The sequence below is a fragment of the Podarcis erhardii genome (genome assembly GCF_964252035.2).
Source record: "Podarcis erhardii genome assembly, chromosome: 1".
Classification (NCBI taxonomy): Eukaryota; Metazoa; Chordata; class Lepidosauria; order Squamata; family Lacertidae; genus Podarcis; species Podarcis erhardii.
Window position 1 is genome coordinate 4,024,862 of NC_138497.1, and position 16,581 is coordinate 4,041,442.

At 47.7% G+C, this 16,581-nt stretch overlaps 1 protein-coding gene across 1 annotated transcript in view; it reads right to left on the reverse strand.

Moving 5' to 3' along the window:
* PYGL (glycogen phosphorylase L) overlaps positions 1–16,581 on the reverse strand; it is a 58,971-nt gene that overhangs the window by 13,812 nt on the left and 28,578 nt on the right. The window contains exons 9-14 of the mRNA XM_081859832.1: positions 13,745–13,888; positions 10,958–11,050; positions 6,527–6,673; positions 5,099–5,262; positions 2,655–2,769; positions 1,308–1,409 (exon numbers count right to left, since the gene is read on the reverse strand). Coding sequence (XP_081715958.1) covers positions 1,308–1,409; positions 2,655–2,769; positions 5,099–5,262; positions 6,527–6,673; positions 10,958–11,050; positions 13,745–13,888 — 765 coding nt within the window. The remainder of the gene's footprint in view (positions 1–1,307; positions 1,410–2,654; positions 2,770–5,098; positions 5,263–6,526; positions 6,674–10,957; positions 11,051–13,744; positions 13,889–16,581) is intronic.

Below are 16,581 nucleotides of genomic sequence, written 5' to 3' on the forward strand. Positions count from 1 at the left end.
GAGGGAGCAATCGCTCAAAGCAGCAGCAAATATAGCCAGCAAGGCATGGTCTGAAGGCACTGGATACAGCAGCCCTCTGCCTAATGCCGTTCCCGGGATGTCCTTTTAATTGTGCATTAATGATGCTCTGCTTTCATGACAATATTGGCGCGGGTACACACAACCCTCCTTTTCAACACCGTTTGCACCTGCAAATGTTTCAGAGTCAACATACAGTTCCTTTCCCAACCGGGGTCCGTCCCTTAATCTCCTGCCACAATCCCGTAACTTTTCATAGAACAGAAATTTCCTGGGCCTTTCCATCCTGTTTTGCTGCCATGTAATGCAAGGCTGCCCCCCCAAAGGTAACATTTGGGGGGAAGCACTGCAAAGCAAAGAGAGTGGAATCATGTGTGAACAGTGCTGGATTTACATATAAGCTAAACAAGCTCTAGCTTAGGGCCCCACTCTCCTGGGGGCCCCCAAAAAATGTAAAGGGGGGGAAAACCCTGGATGTACATTTCCAAAACATAAGATGAAAAACAAATAAAATAAAACCAGCATACAGCAACAGTGTTTTGTGTTGTGTAGGCTCCTAAGATGTAAATCGTGGGCCCCTCCTGCGCTCATCTCGCTTTATTGGCCGAGGGAGCCGGTGTACAACTTCCGGGTCATGTGGCCAGCATGACTGAGCCGCTTCTGGCAAACCAGAGCAGCGCACGGAAACATTAATACATACATATTAGGAATATAGGAAAGGTAAAGGGACCCCTGACCATTAGGTCCAGTCGTGGCCGACTCTGGGGGTGCGGCGCTCATCTTGCTTTATTGGTCGAGGGAGCCGGCGTACAGCTTCTGGGTCATGTGGCAAGCATGACTGAGCCGCTTCTGGCGAACCAGAGCAGCGCACGAAACGCCGTTTACCTTCCCGCCGGAGTGGTACCTATTTATCTACTTGCTCTTTGACGTACTTGCACTTTGACGTGCCTTCGAACTGCTAGGTTGGCAGGAGCAGGGACCGAGCAACGGGAGCTCACCCCGTCGCGGGGATTCGAACCGCCAACCTTCTGATCGGCAAGTCCTAGGCTCTGTGGTTTAACCCACAGCGCCACCCGCGTCCCATATGTAAAATAATCTCTCTCTGAGTGAGCTTATTGCAAAGAGCATACACAAGCCATCACAGGCCGTGTGGCTGTCCCCCCCCCCCCCAGCCACCACGTTTGCTTGCTGTGAAGTCCAGCGTCTCCCAGGCATCTCAGGAGCAGAATCCTGCCTCCTCTCCAGCTGCAGCGTCGACAAGAAGACGCCCAGCTCCTCCACCCGCTTACCTGTTTGACTTTGGACACTTCCCGGATGAAAAGCTCATCGTTGGCAAACCGGTGCAGTTTCGTCAGCTGGCTGAGGTCCTTGACGTACTCCTCTCCTATTTTCTGTAAAAGAGAAGCGGGGGGCTTGAGACATCCAGACCACCTGCCTCAAGACAAGCAGCCTTTCCGAGGTATTTGCTCACCTCCCCCAAAAAAGACTTTTTCCTGCCTCTTACCGTGCCAGCCTTACATGCACCCGCCTGACCACTTCGATCGGTGGAACTGGCACCACGACAGGCGTCGCAAAACACCCATTCTGCATTTGTAAGAACTTGATAGTTTAGTGCGGCAGAACTTTGGAACTCCCTGCCTATTGAAGATCCCAGGCCACAGAGAGGTTAGGCTGGCCTCAACGAGAGCCAGGGCCTTCTCAGCTGTGGCTCCAATCTGGTGGAACGCTGTGTCACAAGAGACTAGGGCCCTGCGGGACCTGACATCTTTCCGCAGGGCCTGCAAGACAGAGCTGTTCCAAGACAGAGCTGACCCCCCTCCTTTGGCAATCTGCACAGAATTTTGCCTTATGGTTGCCATCAATTTGATTTTAATTAATTTTTATAATGAAATGTTTTTAGAATCGTTGGATTATTTTGATTGTTGTTAGCCGCCCTGAGCCCAGCTTTGGCTGGGGAGGGCGGGAGATAAATAAAATTTATTTTTATTATTATTATCAAGCAGGTGCCTTCACTGTACTCTTTTCGGCGCCTGTTGAAAACATTCCTGTTTAGACAAACCTAACCATCACATGCTTAGAAATTAGAGGTTGCCTGGACATCTCTTCGCATTTTAACTTTTGTTATGTTTTGAAGTAGAATTGTGAATTTTTCTCGATTTTACTGTGGACAAGCAACCGTTTTTAATCCAAAGCATTAGCTATAAACTTTCGTAAATCTTTTGTAAACTGTTTTGAAGTTGTTGCTTTTCACAATCACACAATATACTAGTTTTATGAATGAAATGTATAAATAAATATATTTTTTAAAAAACGGCATGCCTCTGTTTCCCCATGAAAATGGTAGGCAAAGCTATGTTCGGATACCGGCCCCAAATTTCATCACTTTGCTACTATGATTTTTTGGGCTAAGGGGGCTGAAGACCAATGACACAGAAATGATCTCTGAATGCATGCTATATTCCAGAATAGAAGTGCCTTTTGCATCATGTACAACGTGGAAATTAACAGGGAAATGGAATAAACTCCTGCACAGAAGCAGCCTTATTGCTGTCCAAGGTACATCAGGATACGATCCACCTTGATGGAAACGGTGCGATTTCTGCCAGAGCAAAGTCAACTGCAGGTGGGCTGCATACCTCTGCAATTAACTCTGCGAGTCCCGGGTTGCAAAGCAGGAGCCACCGCCGAGGGGTGATGCCGTTGGTTTTATTCTGAAACTTCTCTGGCTCCACCTCTGCAAAGTCCTTGAACCTGCGCAGGAATGAAGTTCTCAGTTCAGTGGTTGGGGAAACCCAGCCAGATGTGGGGGGCAGAAATAATAAATTCTTATTGTTATATCATCAAGATTTCTTAGCTAACAATGCATCGTAAGAAGAGTCTTTTGCTGGATCAGGCCAACCTTCTCGTCCAGCCTCCTGTTTGCAAAGTGGCCGATCAAATGCCCCAAAGGGAAACTCACGGGCAGGACTTACCGTATTTTTCGCTCTATAGGACGCACTTTTCCCCCTCCAAAAATTAAGGGGAAATGTGTGTGCGTCCTATGGAGCGAATGCAGGCTCCTTGGCTTCAGCGATAGCAACACGAAGCCTCCCAAGCGCAGAGGGAGCGCTCCCTCCACGCTCCGGAGGCTTCGCGTTGCTTTCGCTGAAGCCTGGAGAGCGAGAGAGGTCAGTGCGCACCGACCCCTCTCGCTCTCCAGGCTTCAGGGATAGCTGCCTGAAGCCTTCGGAGTGCAGCAGGAACTCGCGCTGCACTCCGAAGGCTTCGGGTTCCTTTTGCTGAAGACGGGCGAGCAAGACTCTCCCGGCTTCAACAGAGAGGGAGAGCTGCGCAGCGCCCCTTCAGCGAAGCGGGAGGAGAAATGGAAGGGGCTCCGTTTCTCCTGCCGCTTCGCTGAAGGGGCACTGCGCAAAGAGGGGGATATTTTTTTCCCCCTGTTCTCCCGCTCCTATGGTCCGGTGCGTCCTATAGAGCGAAAAATACGGTAAGTGCAACAGCACCTCCCTTCACTTAATTGTCCTACTGTACAGCTGGGGGACCCCCAAGGGAAGAAGGCTCAGAGCCCAGGGAGTGGTGGCGGTGGGACAACGATGAGTAGTCAGAGGGAGAAGACTGAGAAGAGGAGGTGTCGGAAGCTGAAGGGCTAACAAGGCTTGGTGAGCTGGGAGAGTCTGTGTCAGAGAGAAGTCCAAAATTCGAAGCAGAAGCAGGAGAGAGGGATGAGGGAAGCAGAGAGGAGTCAAGCTGGTGAAGAAGTCAGGGTGTCTGCCCCTCTTGCTGCAACGCTCTCTCCTCCCTTCTGATCTCCCAGGACCAGGAGAGGTGTGAAGCAGGAGGAGCAAAGACAGGTATGTTGGCATAGTCTCAGATTGCTTGGGAAGGACCCGGGAGAGGAGGTGACTTAGGCAGTTGTGGGAAGGTCTCCACAAATGCTTCACAGGGGCAAGAGCTATTGAGAAGAGTTGTGTGCGTATTAGGCCTGGCACTCCGGAGCAGACCTTGTTTCTTCTAATAAAGAGTTAATGTGCTCCATGTGATTTATTGCTGGCTCACTCCTGACAATAGACTTATTCTGCGTGTATGTGCTTAAACTTCTCTTATAGCAATCCAAGTTGACTATTGCTACATCTTTTTGAATTCTGGTGCTGGAGGAGACTCTTGAGAGTCCCATGGACTGCAAGAAGATCAAACCTATCCATTCTGAAGGAAATCAGCCCTGAGTGCTCACTGGAAGGACAGATCGTGAAGCTGAGGCTCCAAGACTTTGGCCACTTCATGAGAAGACTCCCTGGAAAAGACCCTGATGTTGGGAAAGATTGAGGGCACAAGGAGAAGGGGACGACAGAGGACGAGATGGTGGGACAGTGTTCTCGAAGCTACAAACATGAGTCTGACCAAACTGCGGGAGGCAGTGGAAGACAGGAGTGCCTGGCGTGCTCTGGTCCAGGGCGTCACGAAGAGTCGGACACCACTAAATGACTAAACAACAACAACAACATCTTATAGGAAACACAGTGTGTGTGTGTGTGTGTGTGTGTGTGTGTGTACTATTTTGGGGCTGCGATTTCACAGATAGTTTTCACTGTGATTTACTTTTTTATCGCCAATTTTATTGGTCTTTGCATTGCACAGTGGGTCTACTTTCAGTTTTCTTGTGCTCTGGTTCAGAGGAAGGGTTTGGGTAGGAAAGCACCAGATGAAAGGGAGATGATTACAGAAGTTCCTCTGAAGTACAAAACAGAAACAAAAACCACCAGACTAAAAATGGGAAGGAAACCACAATACCACAACTGTCAAGGTATTGACTACAAAGAAACAGTGACCAAGAGAAGGTGGAAGGAGAGAGGGAAATGTTCTGGGGGAAGCCGACCTTTCTCCACAGGGGATGGCTGCAGACATTTCCTCTTGCCTGCTCCCACAATCTGCACGTGCTCAGGGGCTCTAGAGCTCTGTCTTCAACCACCACCCAACTGGCCCAGTGGCAAAGCACCCAGAAGCCCACCTTGGATCTAAACCCTAGTTTCAGGTTTTTTCCACGCCCACCCACTTGGGCCCCGCGGAAATGCCCGCCCGTACTCACACTTGCGACTTGACAATTTCCGAGTGGATCTTGGCGACTCCGTTGACGGCATGCGAGCCCACGATGCACAGGTGTGCCATGTTGATGCGCTTCATGCCTTCCTCTTCGATCAAGGACATCCGCCGGAGGCGGTCAACGTCCTTTGGAAACATGGCTGCGATTCTCTGAGCAGAGACAAGGAGGGAAAGATGGCTCAGGCACTCACAGCGCTCCAAAAGGATGCCGGAAGATGCCCAACCCAGTTCCGAAGCTCCCTGGAGAGCCCTCCACACGACAGCAGAACCTTGAGCTTGACAGGGGGGTGTCACAGAACTAGTATTTCTGCATTTCAGGGGGTAAGACTGTTAGGATTCTTTCCCCGTGTTGCAGTCATGGGATTGTTTATATCACATGACGGTGTATGTTTTCATTCCACATTGTGGGAAGCGACGGAGACAGGATGTTTTTATTACTGTGTTTCCGTGCTGTAGGATTTTTGTCCTTTGTTCTTTCCCCCCTGTTTGATGCTGATTAGGAAGGAGCTGAGTTAGAATGCTCCGAGTGTAAAGGTAAAGGGACCCCTGACCATTAGGTCCTGGGCCTTTCCGTCCTGTTTTGCTGCCATGTAATGCAAGGCTGTAAAGGGACCCCTGTCCATTAGGTCCAGTCGTGGCCGACTCTGGGGTTGCAGTGCTCATCTCGCTTTATTGGCCGAGGGAGCCGGCGCACAGCTTCCTGGTCATGTGGCCAGCATGACTAAGCCGCTTCTGGCGAACCAGAGCAGGGCACGGAAACGCTGTTTACTTTCCCGCCAGAGCGGTATTTATCTACTTGCACTTTGACGTGCTTTCGAACTGCTAGGTTGGCAGGAGCAGGGACCGAGCAACGGGAGCTCACCCCGTTGCAGGGACCTTCTGATCGGCAAGTCCTAGGCTCTGTGGTTTAACCCACAGCGCCATTATATGTAAATAATGGGAAGCCGCGCATGTCTCCTCCGTGCCGGAAATCGCGTCTGCACATGTACAGACACCGAAAACACGCTCACGCGCACTCACGCTGTGACCCACGGAGCAATCTCCGTGGGAGTTAAGGGGCCCATGGCAGGTAAACCTTGCTGACCTCTGCAAGGTTTAGAGTGAGGGCAGGAAGCATGGCCCTCACTCCAACTTGGCTTCTGTTTTCCTCGGTTATACCCGGTGATGCCTGAAGCCAAATCGGAAGGAGGGCAAGCCCTTCTTGCGCTGCCCTCTGGCACCTTGTGGGCAAGAGCAAAGCCAATCCTGGAATCCATTGAGCCACTGGGGAGTGTGAGCTCCGCCCTAGGCAAGCAGGGCAAAAACATCTGCACCATTAAATGGCTCTCTGGGAAATCACTTCCGCTGCCCCCCAAATCATGGCACTGGGCTTGAAAACCAGAACCGGGGACCACGGCGACACAGCCCTGCTTACGTCTAGGTGTCTCTGGTTGATTTCATAGATGATCTGCAGGTGTCTGGGCAGCAATTTCTCCACCAGCTCCACCGGCCAGCGCTCAAGGGCTTCGGGGAGAACCGTGTGGTTCGTGTAGGCGAAAGTCCGTGTGGTGATGTCCCAGGCCTAGGATTTGTGAGAGTGAGAGAAAGACGGTGAGCAGGGCAAGGAAAGGAAACAGAAGGCTAAAGTAGCTGTTGCAGGAATTTATGTATAGGTTGGGGAGGGGTTGCCCCTCCAGCAGATACCATGCAAATGCAGCCCACTACCAAAATCAGTACAATCACTTTTGTGACTTTTGTGAATTGTCCCCACAAAACACTTCATCACAGTTTCTTCCTATCTATTCAAAGGGCCTTTGCTGCACGATACCAAATGTAAGAGTTCACTGATAAATGTCTCTATGTACTGGCTCACTGGGAAAACTTCAGAAATTCATCTAGACATGTGAGCTCAGCTACTCAGCAGCCCCTCTGCCTGAGGGATAATCCCTGGCATCCTGATACCTGAGTGCCAGACAGGTAGCCATTCCAGAAATAACAAACCCAGATGAAGACAAAAAGGTGGTGATTAACTTGGCTGGGAAACAGGGAAATGTAAATATCTCTTTTGTTCCACTTGATGGGTGTTTGGTGGAGGGCAAGGAGAACCATGGGGCAGGATCCAGGATGCTCAGATTACTGCCACCAGACCTCCCCTTTCATGATATAATCGTGATGTAGTTTGGGGGGGGGTGTAACATGGAGATTAGCAGCTAATAAAAGTTTGGGGGCTCTTTTGTTCGGGACTTCCATCTTGTTCCACCTTGTGGCAGGTGGGAGTCCTGTCACGACAGTCTTCAATCAAGACCAAGCCTACAGGCTGCTGTTTTGCTCTGGTATTCCTGGCTGGTATCCTTGTTTTTTTGTCCAAGGGAGCCCTCAGATTTCTCCGTTAACAAGCTCAGTGGCAGAGTATCTGCTTTGCATTGAGAAGGTCCCAGGTTCAATCCCCGATGGGGGATAAAATACATATTTTAGGTAGATTAAAAGGGGGAAACCTGAACTCAGGGCTTTTTTTATGCGTGACAGCGCTCACTGGTACAGAGTGCCCGTGTCAAGGTTAAAAGGCACCCTGTATTATTTAAACATGGTTCTAGGAAGTTGGCAACTTGAATGAACCAGAAGCACCATGGCTAACTTGTGCATTTGGCAACCTAGTAAGCCAATGCTTGCTTGAGACATTTATGACATACCATATTGGCCTGAATATAAGCCATACTTGCAAATAATAATAATAATAATAATAATAATAATAATAATAATAATTTTTATTTATACCCCGCCCTCCCCAGCCAAGGCCGGGCTCAGGGCGGCTAACAAGCAATAATAAAAACAAGTTGAATGAATACAACTTAAAAACAAGATTAAAATACAGCATTAAAATATTGAAACATTAAAATATTTGAATGCAGCCTCATCACAGGAGGAGAAAGGAAAAAGAAAGAGGGGGAGGGAATCAAATTGGCTCCACGCCAAAGGCCAGGCGGAACAACTCTGTCTTACAGGCACTGCGGAAAGAAATCAGATCCTGCAGGGCCCTGGTCTCATGAGACAGAGCGTTTCAATAGGCCGGAGCCAGTGTTGAAAAGGCCCTGGGCTCTGGTTGAAGCTAATCTAATAAGCCACACCTTTAAAATTTGGCGGCTTGGGGGAGGCTTGGAAGCTGCAGACGGGATGGGCACCCTTGCCCCATGCTCCTGGGCTGCTCTCTGGGGGGCAGCTGTGCCAGATGGGAATTTGAAAAAAATAAGTGTGGCTTATATTCGGGCCAATATGGTACATATGCTACATGCTTTTAAAACCAAGCCTCTTAATTCTGCTCTACCCTTTCCTTTGAAAGGAACTCAGATAGACTGAAAAGCTACCATAATAGATGACGAGTGCAGCTCACTAGCAGTTTGTTCCAACCTTGAAGATAAGGAGTCCTGGGAACTGCTTAGCGACCGCATAGCAGAAAGAATACAACGGGTTTGTGTGTATGTTTGCATGGCTTTTGCTTGCAGAGGCTGCAAACAAAGAAGCAGGTGGGGCAGGTAGATAGGAGGTTTGGAGTTGAAGGTGGAGCAGCGAGGCCAGCGGTCTGAACTTTGCTGGACCTATGTCCCCATGCACGCAAAGAGGACTGTACAAGAGACACTTTGACCCCTACAGCCTGGATCTGGGCAATGAATAATGCTAATGGCATTCTGGTTCCTGGGGGAGAGGGCTTCATTCCGCACCCCATCTCTCTCTAAAAACCTCTCTCTCTCTCTCTCTCTCTCTCTCTCTCGGAGGTAACACCTGTCTGCAGCACCTGCGTGTGGATTAGGGTGAATCTGATTAGCCACAACAACTCCTTTTGTCCGATTCCCCTTTCCCTTTCTGAAGGCTAACTCTCTGTGAACGGAGAGGACAGCCTAGTTGTGCAAAAGTTTCCGGATGGACTAGATGACTCTGGGGGTCCCTTCCAACTTATTTGTTGTTGTTGTTTAGTCGTTTAGTTGTGTCCGACTCTTCGTGACCCCCTGGACCAGAGCACGCCAGGCACTCTGGTCTTCCACTGCCTCCCGCAGTTTGGTCAAACTCATGCTGGTAGCTCCGAGAACACTGTCCCACCATCTCGTCCTCTGTCGTCCCCTTCTCCTTGTGCCCTCCATCTTTCCCAACATCAGGGTCTTCTCCAGGGAGTCTTCTCTTCTCATGAGGTGGCCAAAGTCTTGGAGCCTCAGCTTCACGATCTGTCCTTCCAGTGAGCACTCAGGGCTGATTTCCTTCAGAATGGAGAGGTTTGATCTTCTTGCAGTCCATGGGACTCTCAAGAGTCTCCTCCAGCACCAAAATTCAAAAGCATCAATTCTTCAGCGATCAGCCTTCTTTATGGTCCAGCTCTCACTTCCGTACATCACTTGTTGTTGTTGTTTAGCCATTTAGTTGTGTCCGACTCTTCGTGACCCCATGGACTAGAGCATGCCAGGCACTCCTGTCTTCCACTGCCTCCCGCAGTTTGGTCAAACCCATACATCACTACGATTCTACAATTCCCTACCACCAGCGCCCAGCAGGTGGAGCCATTGTGAAAGACCTCAACTTCGTGGCATCCTTCCCTTGGCACATATTATTCGCCCAGGAAGTCTTTTTTTTTTTTGCGAGAAGATCTGATGACAGGGGTGCAGCTGAATGGCGCTACCACGTGGGAAGGTCCCCACACCAATTCCACGAGAAAGACCTAGAAGTTCCCCAACGTACAGTTGCATCATTCAGATGAAAATATGAAGTTACCGTAGAAGAAAAGTGAGAAGGAATTAAAGAACCTTTTAATGAGGGTGAAAGAGGAGAGCACAAAATATGGTCTGAAGCTCAACATAAAAAAACGAAGATCATGGCCACTGGGCCCATCACCTCCTGGCAAATAGAAGGGGAAGAAATGGAGGCAGTGAGAGATTTTACTTTCTTGGGCTCCATGATCACTGCAGATGGCGACGAAATTAAAAGACGCCTGCTCCTTGGGAGAAAGGCGATGGCAAACCTAGACAGCATCTTAAAAAGCAGAGACATCACCTTGCCAACAAAAGTTCATATAGTAAAAGCTATGGTTTTCCCAGTTGTGATGTATGGAAGTGAAAGCTGGACCATAAAGAAGGCTGATCGCGGAAGAATTAATGCTTTTGAATTCTGGTGCTGAAGGAGACTCTTGAGAGTCCCATGGACTGCAAGAAGAACAAATCTCTCCATTCTGAAGGAAATCAGCCCTGAGTGCTCACTGGAAGGACAGATCCTGAAGCTGAGGCTCCAAGACTTTGGCCACCTCATGAGAAGAGAAGACTCCCTGGAAAAGACCCTGATGTGGGGAAAGATGGAGGGCACAAGGAGAAGGGGACGACAGAGGACGAGATGCTTGGACAGTGTTCTCGAAGCTACCAACATGAGTCAGACCAAACTGCGGGAGGCAGTGGAAGACAGGAGTGCCTGGCATGCTCTGGTCCATGGGGTCACGAAGAGTCAGACATGACTAAATGGCTAAACAACAACAACCACCATAGAAGAGGCATGGCCAAACACAGCACTCCAGCTGTTTTGGGACTACAACTCCCATCATCCCTAGCTAACAGGACCAGTCGCCAGGGATGATGGGAACTGTAGTCCCAAAACAGCTGGAGGGCCATGTTTGGCCATGCCTGCCATAGAACCATCAGAGCCTTGCTCTACTTAGCTGGCCTTGCAAGCGTGGTGCTGAGTTCAGGTTCTGCTCTTGAGGCTCCCCAAGAGGCACCTGGTGGCCCTATTAAAACGGGGTGCTGGACCAGATTGGCCATTGGCCTGATCCAGCAACCAGGCTCCAGACCTTGATCCCTGGAAAGAAACAGGTGCGACATGGAAGACTGTTCCAAACCTTGTCCCACGGCAGCCTCTCAATGTCCAGAAACACTCTCATCAGCTCGGGGATGGCCATGGCGGGGTGCGTGTCATTCAGCTGGATGGCAACCTGCAAATGTAGAAGGAAGAACCGAACAATTAATTTGGCTAGTTAACGTCTAAGAGGAGAGATGCTGTAGGTTAAAGTCTCATCGCTGGGTTTTTTCTGCCCCCTCCTCCCAGCTGTGCACAGAATGGTTCTTGCTGCTCTGCACATGCCCAGAGGAAATCATCACTACTATATAGTCAGTTTGCATTTCTTAGTGCAGAAAGTATTGATCTAATGGGTAGAGACCTTTCCTATTCTAATAAATTCAAGAGGGTTCTGGAAGCTTCTCTGCGTGAAAGAAACAAGCAGAAGGTTCATGATGTTTGGGTTATACCTTCAGAGAAGTGGAGTACAACTGGTTTAAACTGGTTCTCTTATCTCTTACCTCAACATACTGTGATATATCCTGCACTAGCATTTTGGAGCCAATTGTCCATTTTTTTTTTAAATAAGGCCAGAAGGAGCCTGATTTTCACCTTCCTCTTTCTGTTTCCCTTCTGGTGTGTTGTTCTGTACATAGTATGCTATAGTGTTAAGGTTTTAGAATTATAAGTTATTGTAAGTTTAAGTTAAATCTGCTGCAACTAGATTTCTTATGGAAAATGCCAATCCTGAAAGCACTGGATTTGTGACTAATTATGCTAATTTGCCTTCAGTAGCAGTAAAGCTCTGCTGGATGAAATGCAATTGCCTCTGGTCTATTTTTTTGGAATTCTGCAACGTGTTTAAGTTTTTACTCTGCTAACTATACGTTGGAGCATGCATAGGCAAACTCGGCCCTCCAGATGTCTTGGGACTACAACTCCCATCATCCCTGACCACTGGTCCTGTTAGCTGGGGATGATGGAGGGCCGGGTTTGCCTATGCCTGCGTTGGAATCTACTCTGGATCAATACTGAGTTGAATTCAATGACATATAATTGTCATCAGGAGATTGATGGCTCGCTCCCTCTCCCTAGCTACTGATGCGATAGTGTTACATGAGCTGTAACAGTGTCTGGATATTGTTACCTGAGCTGTTGGGGAGCTTTATGCTCACTAAAAAATTTGAGGCAAGTTAATTGTTTATTTTTATTTAGCGTTACGATGAAGTGACACCATACTTTTAAATGTATTGTGACTGTACTACAGTACTAAGACCGCTTGGTTTTTATGTGAGTCGTTTCAGTGCAGATGCATATAATGAATTATGTAAATATGGCTGCATACATACCACAAATTTAAAGCACCTTAAAAGAACCTGGCTTCCCCCAAATGCATCCTGGGAACTGAGGTGTGCTAAGGGTGCTGGGAGGGATGCGGGTGGCGCTGTGGGTTAAACCACAGAGCCTAGGACTTGCCGATCAGAAGGTCAGCGGTTCGAATCCACGCGACAGGGTGAGCTCCTGTTGCTCGGTCCCTGCTCCTGCCAACCTAGCAGTTCGAAAGCACGTCAAAGTGCAAGTAGATAAATAGGAACCACTCTGGCGGGAAGGTAAACGGCGTTTGTGTGCACTGCTCTGGTTCGCCAGAAGCGGCTTAGTCATGCTGGCCACATGACCCAGAAGCTGTACGCCGGCTCCCTCGGCCAATAAAGCGAGATGAGCGCCGCACCCCCAGAGTCGGCCACGACTGGACCTAATGATCAGGGGTCCCTTTACCTTTACCTTAAGGGTGCTGGGAACTGTGGCTCTGTGAGAGGTAAACTAGAGGAATCTTTGGGGGAAGCCAGGTGCTTTAAATTCCTGCATTGCAGGGGGTTGGACTCTTTGGGCTCTACAATTCTATGTTGTGTACGCAACCTGCATGACTACATTTTCCAGACCTAAAACCCTTGCTAGATATGTTCTCGGGCAGAATCCTGGCTCGATGTGGCCCTGCAGCCGTGCATATTTCACAACCAGATGAAGGAGAGGCGTCCTACTGAATTTCACATCCTCACTGCTGCAAACTGGTCATGTTGTGCGGATGCCTGATGATGGCCTTCCAAAGCAACTGCTCTATTCTGAACTTAAAAATGGAAAGCGTAAGGCTGGTGGTCAACAAAAGAGGTTTAAAGACTCTCTCAAGGCAAATTAAAAAAAAATGTAATACAGTTGTAACCTCAGGTTACAAACGGTTCAGGTTACAAACGCTTTGGGTTACATGTTTTCAGGTTGCGGACCGCGAGAAACCCAGAGGTACTGGAAAGGGTTACTTCTAGGTTTCGCTGCTCATGCGTGCGCAGAAGCACCAAACTGCACTTCGTGCATGCGCAGAATCGTGTCACGCCCGTACACAGAAGCGGTGCTGCAGGTTATGAACGCTGTGGGTTGCGGAAGTGCCTCCGTCACAGATAATGTCCGCAACCTGAGGTTCCACTGTATAAACACCAATAACTTGGAACACTTGCCTGAGAGCGCTCCAGTTGGAGAACAGCCTTTACCAAAGGTGTCGTGGACTTTGAAGACACTTGAACTCAGGACGCAAGGGAGAAACATGCTAAGAGGAAGGCACGCTTGGCAAACCCTCACCGTGATCAACTCCCGCCCGGAATCCAATGTCCCCACTGTGGAAGGACGTGTGGATCCAGAATTGGCCTCCACAGTCACTTACGGACTCATTGTTAAAACCGTGTTCATGGAAGACAATCTTACTCGGCTACAAGGGATGGCCAGAGAAGAAAAAGAATTTTGTGTGAAAGCCAACACACACACACACACACACACACACACACACACGCAAACACAAAACTACCTGGTCTGGAAAGGAATCAAAAGCTGTCCGGACGCTTTCGGTGCTCCCAAATTTGGAGGCTTTGAACCGCCGGATGATGTCCTGCAGGGTGGCAGCGACCACAAAGTACTCTTGCTTCAAGCGTAGCTCCTTTCCTTCGAAAAACTGCAAAGATGGAGAGGAACGTCCCATTGGGAACATTGATAATAAGACACACCAGGCTTATCTGTTAAACAGTGTGGTGTGTCCTAGTGCAGTCTTTGCCATAAGCTGGTCCCCCCTTCCAGATGTTTGGCCTACAATTCCCATCACAACTGGGGAGTAAAATGGGAGCAACTGTGAATTCATTGCACTGGGTTTTAGGGGGGAGGACTGCAAATCACTTTGTGTATAAAAATGACTGTTGAAACATTTTTTTAAAATACCTTTCATTTCCCAAAGAACTTTAACCTTTACTATTCCGTGAATAATCCAAAGGGAATTTTGGGGATGGACGAGATATTTTATATTTGACTTCACTTACCAATGGTTTTCGTTTTTGCTTTCTTTCTTTTTTTTTGAAACGTTTAAGTTTTTGTGTTTTTTGGGTTAACTTTGTTTGTGTTAAATATGTATTCCGCAGCTGACCTCCTTTGTAATATTTTATTTTGAAATCTTTAAGACAATATTTTAGTTTTCTGTTAATTATGTTGCTTTGACTGCATACGCCACATTTGACTTTCTTCAGAAATGTTTTATTCCGGATTGTTTTATTGGTGTTTTAATATGTTGTAAACTGCTTTGAGATTTTTCTTAAAAATATAAAGCGGTATAGAAATGAAATTATTAATAATAATAATATTTGAGGTGGGCTGATAACCAAAAGAAGTTTGGTGATGAGACGCAAAAGAAGGGTGTTTGGAATCAGAGGGCACACAGATGACACATGGCGGCGAATTAACCTTTACTATTCAAGCATCTCTTTAACTGCATATCAAAAGTGTTAAGTCTGAATTGCCATGGTATTTGTAGAATTTAGCCTCAAGGGGAGGGGATAACTACAGCTAAAAAAACAGTTGTTGAAATGATGAACACAAACTGTATGAAGCAGGCTAGAATTATTATTTTTTTAATCTAAAAATCTTCTGGGGAAATTAAATGAGGGACTGAGCCAAAATTTTGGGTTTCGCAGAGAAGCTGGCCACTTCACTCCATATCCTGACCCCCAAGGTGTGGACTGCAATTTTGAAATGTGATAGATTCGTTGAACTGAGGCAGGCTTAAGTGTTTCGGCACTAGTTAAGGCATTGCAGGGATCTAGAACTATCTAACAGCCAATGAATCGGTTTCAATTTTCAAACCTGGTTGCCTGATTTTTTTTGATTTTTTAAATTATTTTTTAAGGAAAGAATTGCTGTCGCCACAAGGTAAGCAACTGTGTGCTCCTGGTGAAAGCTGTTCAAAGAGACGAAATTTGGATTTCCAGGACCTAGAAATGTATATACCACATGAATGGAAATTACCTTCTCCCTGATTCAACGCTCTCCCCCCCCCAACCTAAAAAGAATATTCCAGAAACTGACACGGGGACAAACAGAAGAAGACACCTTCACCCCGGTATGGTTCCCCTTTATCACATACACAGCCCAACAGGACAATGCCAGTACAGTGGTGCCTCGCAAGACGAAAAGAATCCGTTCCGCGAGTCTCTTCGTCTAGCGGTTTTTTTGTCTTGCAAAGCAAGCCCATTGACGGCTTAGCGGATTAGCGCTATTAGCGGCTTTTAGCGGCTTATCGGATAAGCGGCTTAGCGGCTTAGAAAAAGGGGAAAAAACCCGCAGGAACTCGCAAGACATTTTCGTCTTGCGAAGCAAGCCCATAGGAAATTCGTTTTGCGAAGACCTCCAAAACGGAAAAATCTTTCGTCTAGCGGGTTTTCCGTCCTGCGAGGCGTTCGTCTTGCGGGGCACCACTGTAATCCACCAACAGCATACAAATCAATATGGCTAACCTGATCCAAAACACCCACCCACCCCACTCACACACGAAAACAAAGACCACCACAGCCAGCCACAAACAAACAATCACACCCTAGGCCAACCCCAACCTCTCTCACCACCAAAGGAACACAAGTGAAAAACACAAGCAACGCTGACACCAAACTCTACATACATTAAGCATAATAGAAACATCGCCACCCGACCCCACCCCCATCCATCTCCCCTCCCTCCACCCCCTTTCTTTCTTTTTTCTTTCTTTTTTTTTCTTCTCCCCCTAATGCCTCAACAAATGAAACAGATTTGTAAAAATGTTACATAGAGAAAAAAAAATACGAGGCATTACACTCACATTGTAAAACAAGAAAACCCTTAATAAAATATTTTTTTTAAAAAAAAAAGAATATTCCAAATTCATGGAGAGAGAGGAACGTCCAACTCCCAAGAAGACTGATCTACTCCCAGTATGAAAAAACTGGCACTGATCTATCCAGGATTGCACAGAGTTGTTGAGTTTTTTGGGGGGTGGCGTCATCAAAGTTGCTGAGGGTTTTTCCCTGTCCCCCCCCCCTTTCTGGCTGGTGATTGACCAGGATCCCATGATCGACAAGGATCGAACATGAACCAGTAGATCGTGATCGACTGGTTAGACATTCCTGCTTTAGTGCTTTACAGGTGTCATATTAACACAATAATAGTTCATCAGTGGCAGATTTATATTCTGCTTTATTAATTAATCTGTGATACTTCCCCAATGCTACCACATTGGGGGCTATTATAACCAAAACTATGCAGAATCCCACCCCCCCACCCTTTGTGGCGTGAAAAGTTGCTGGATTTTAGCAAGGAGTTACAGGATATTACCAGTGGGAAATGAAGCAG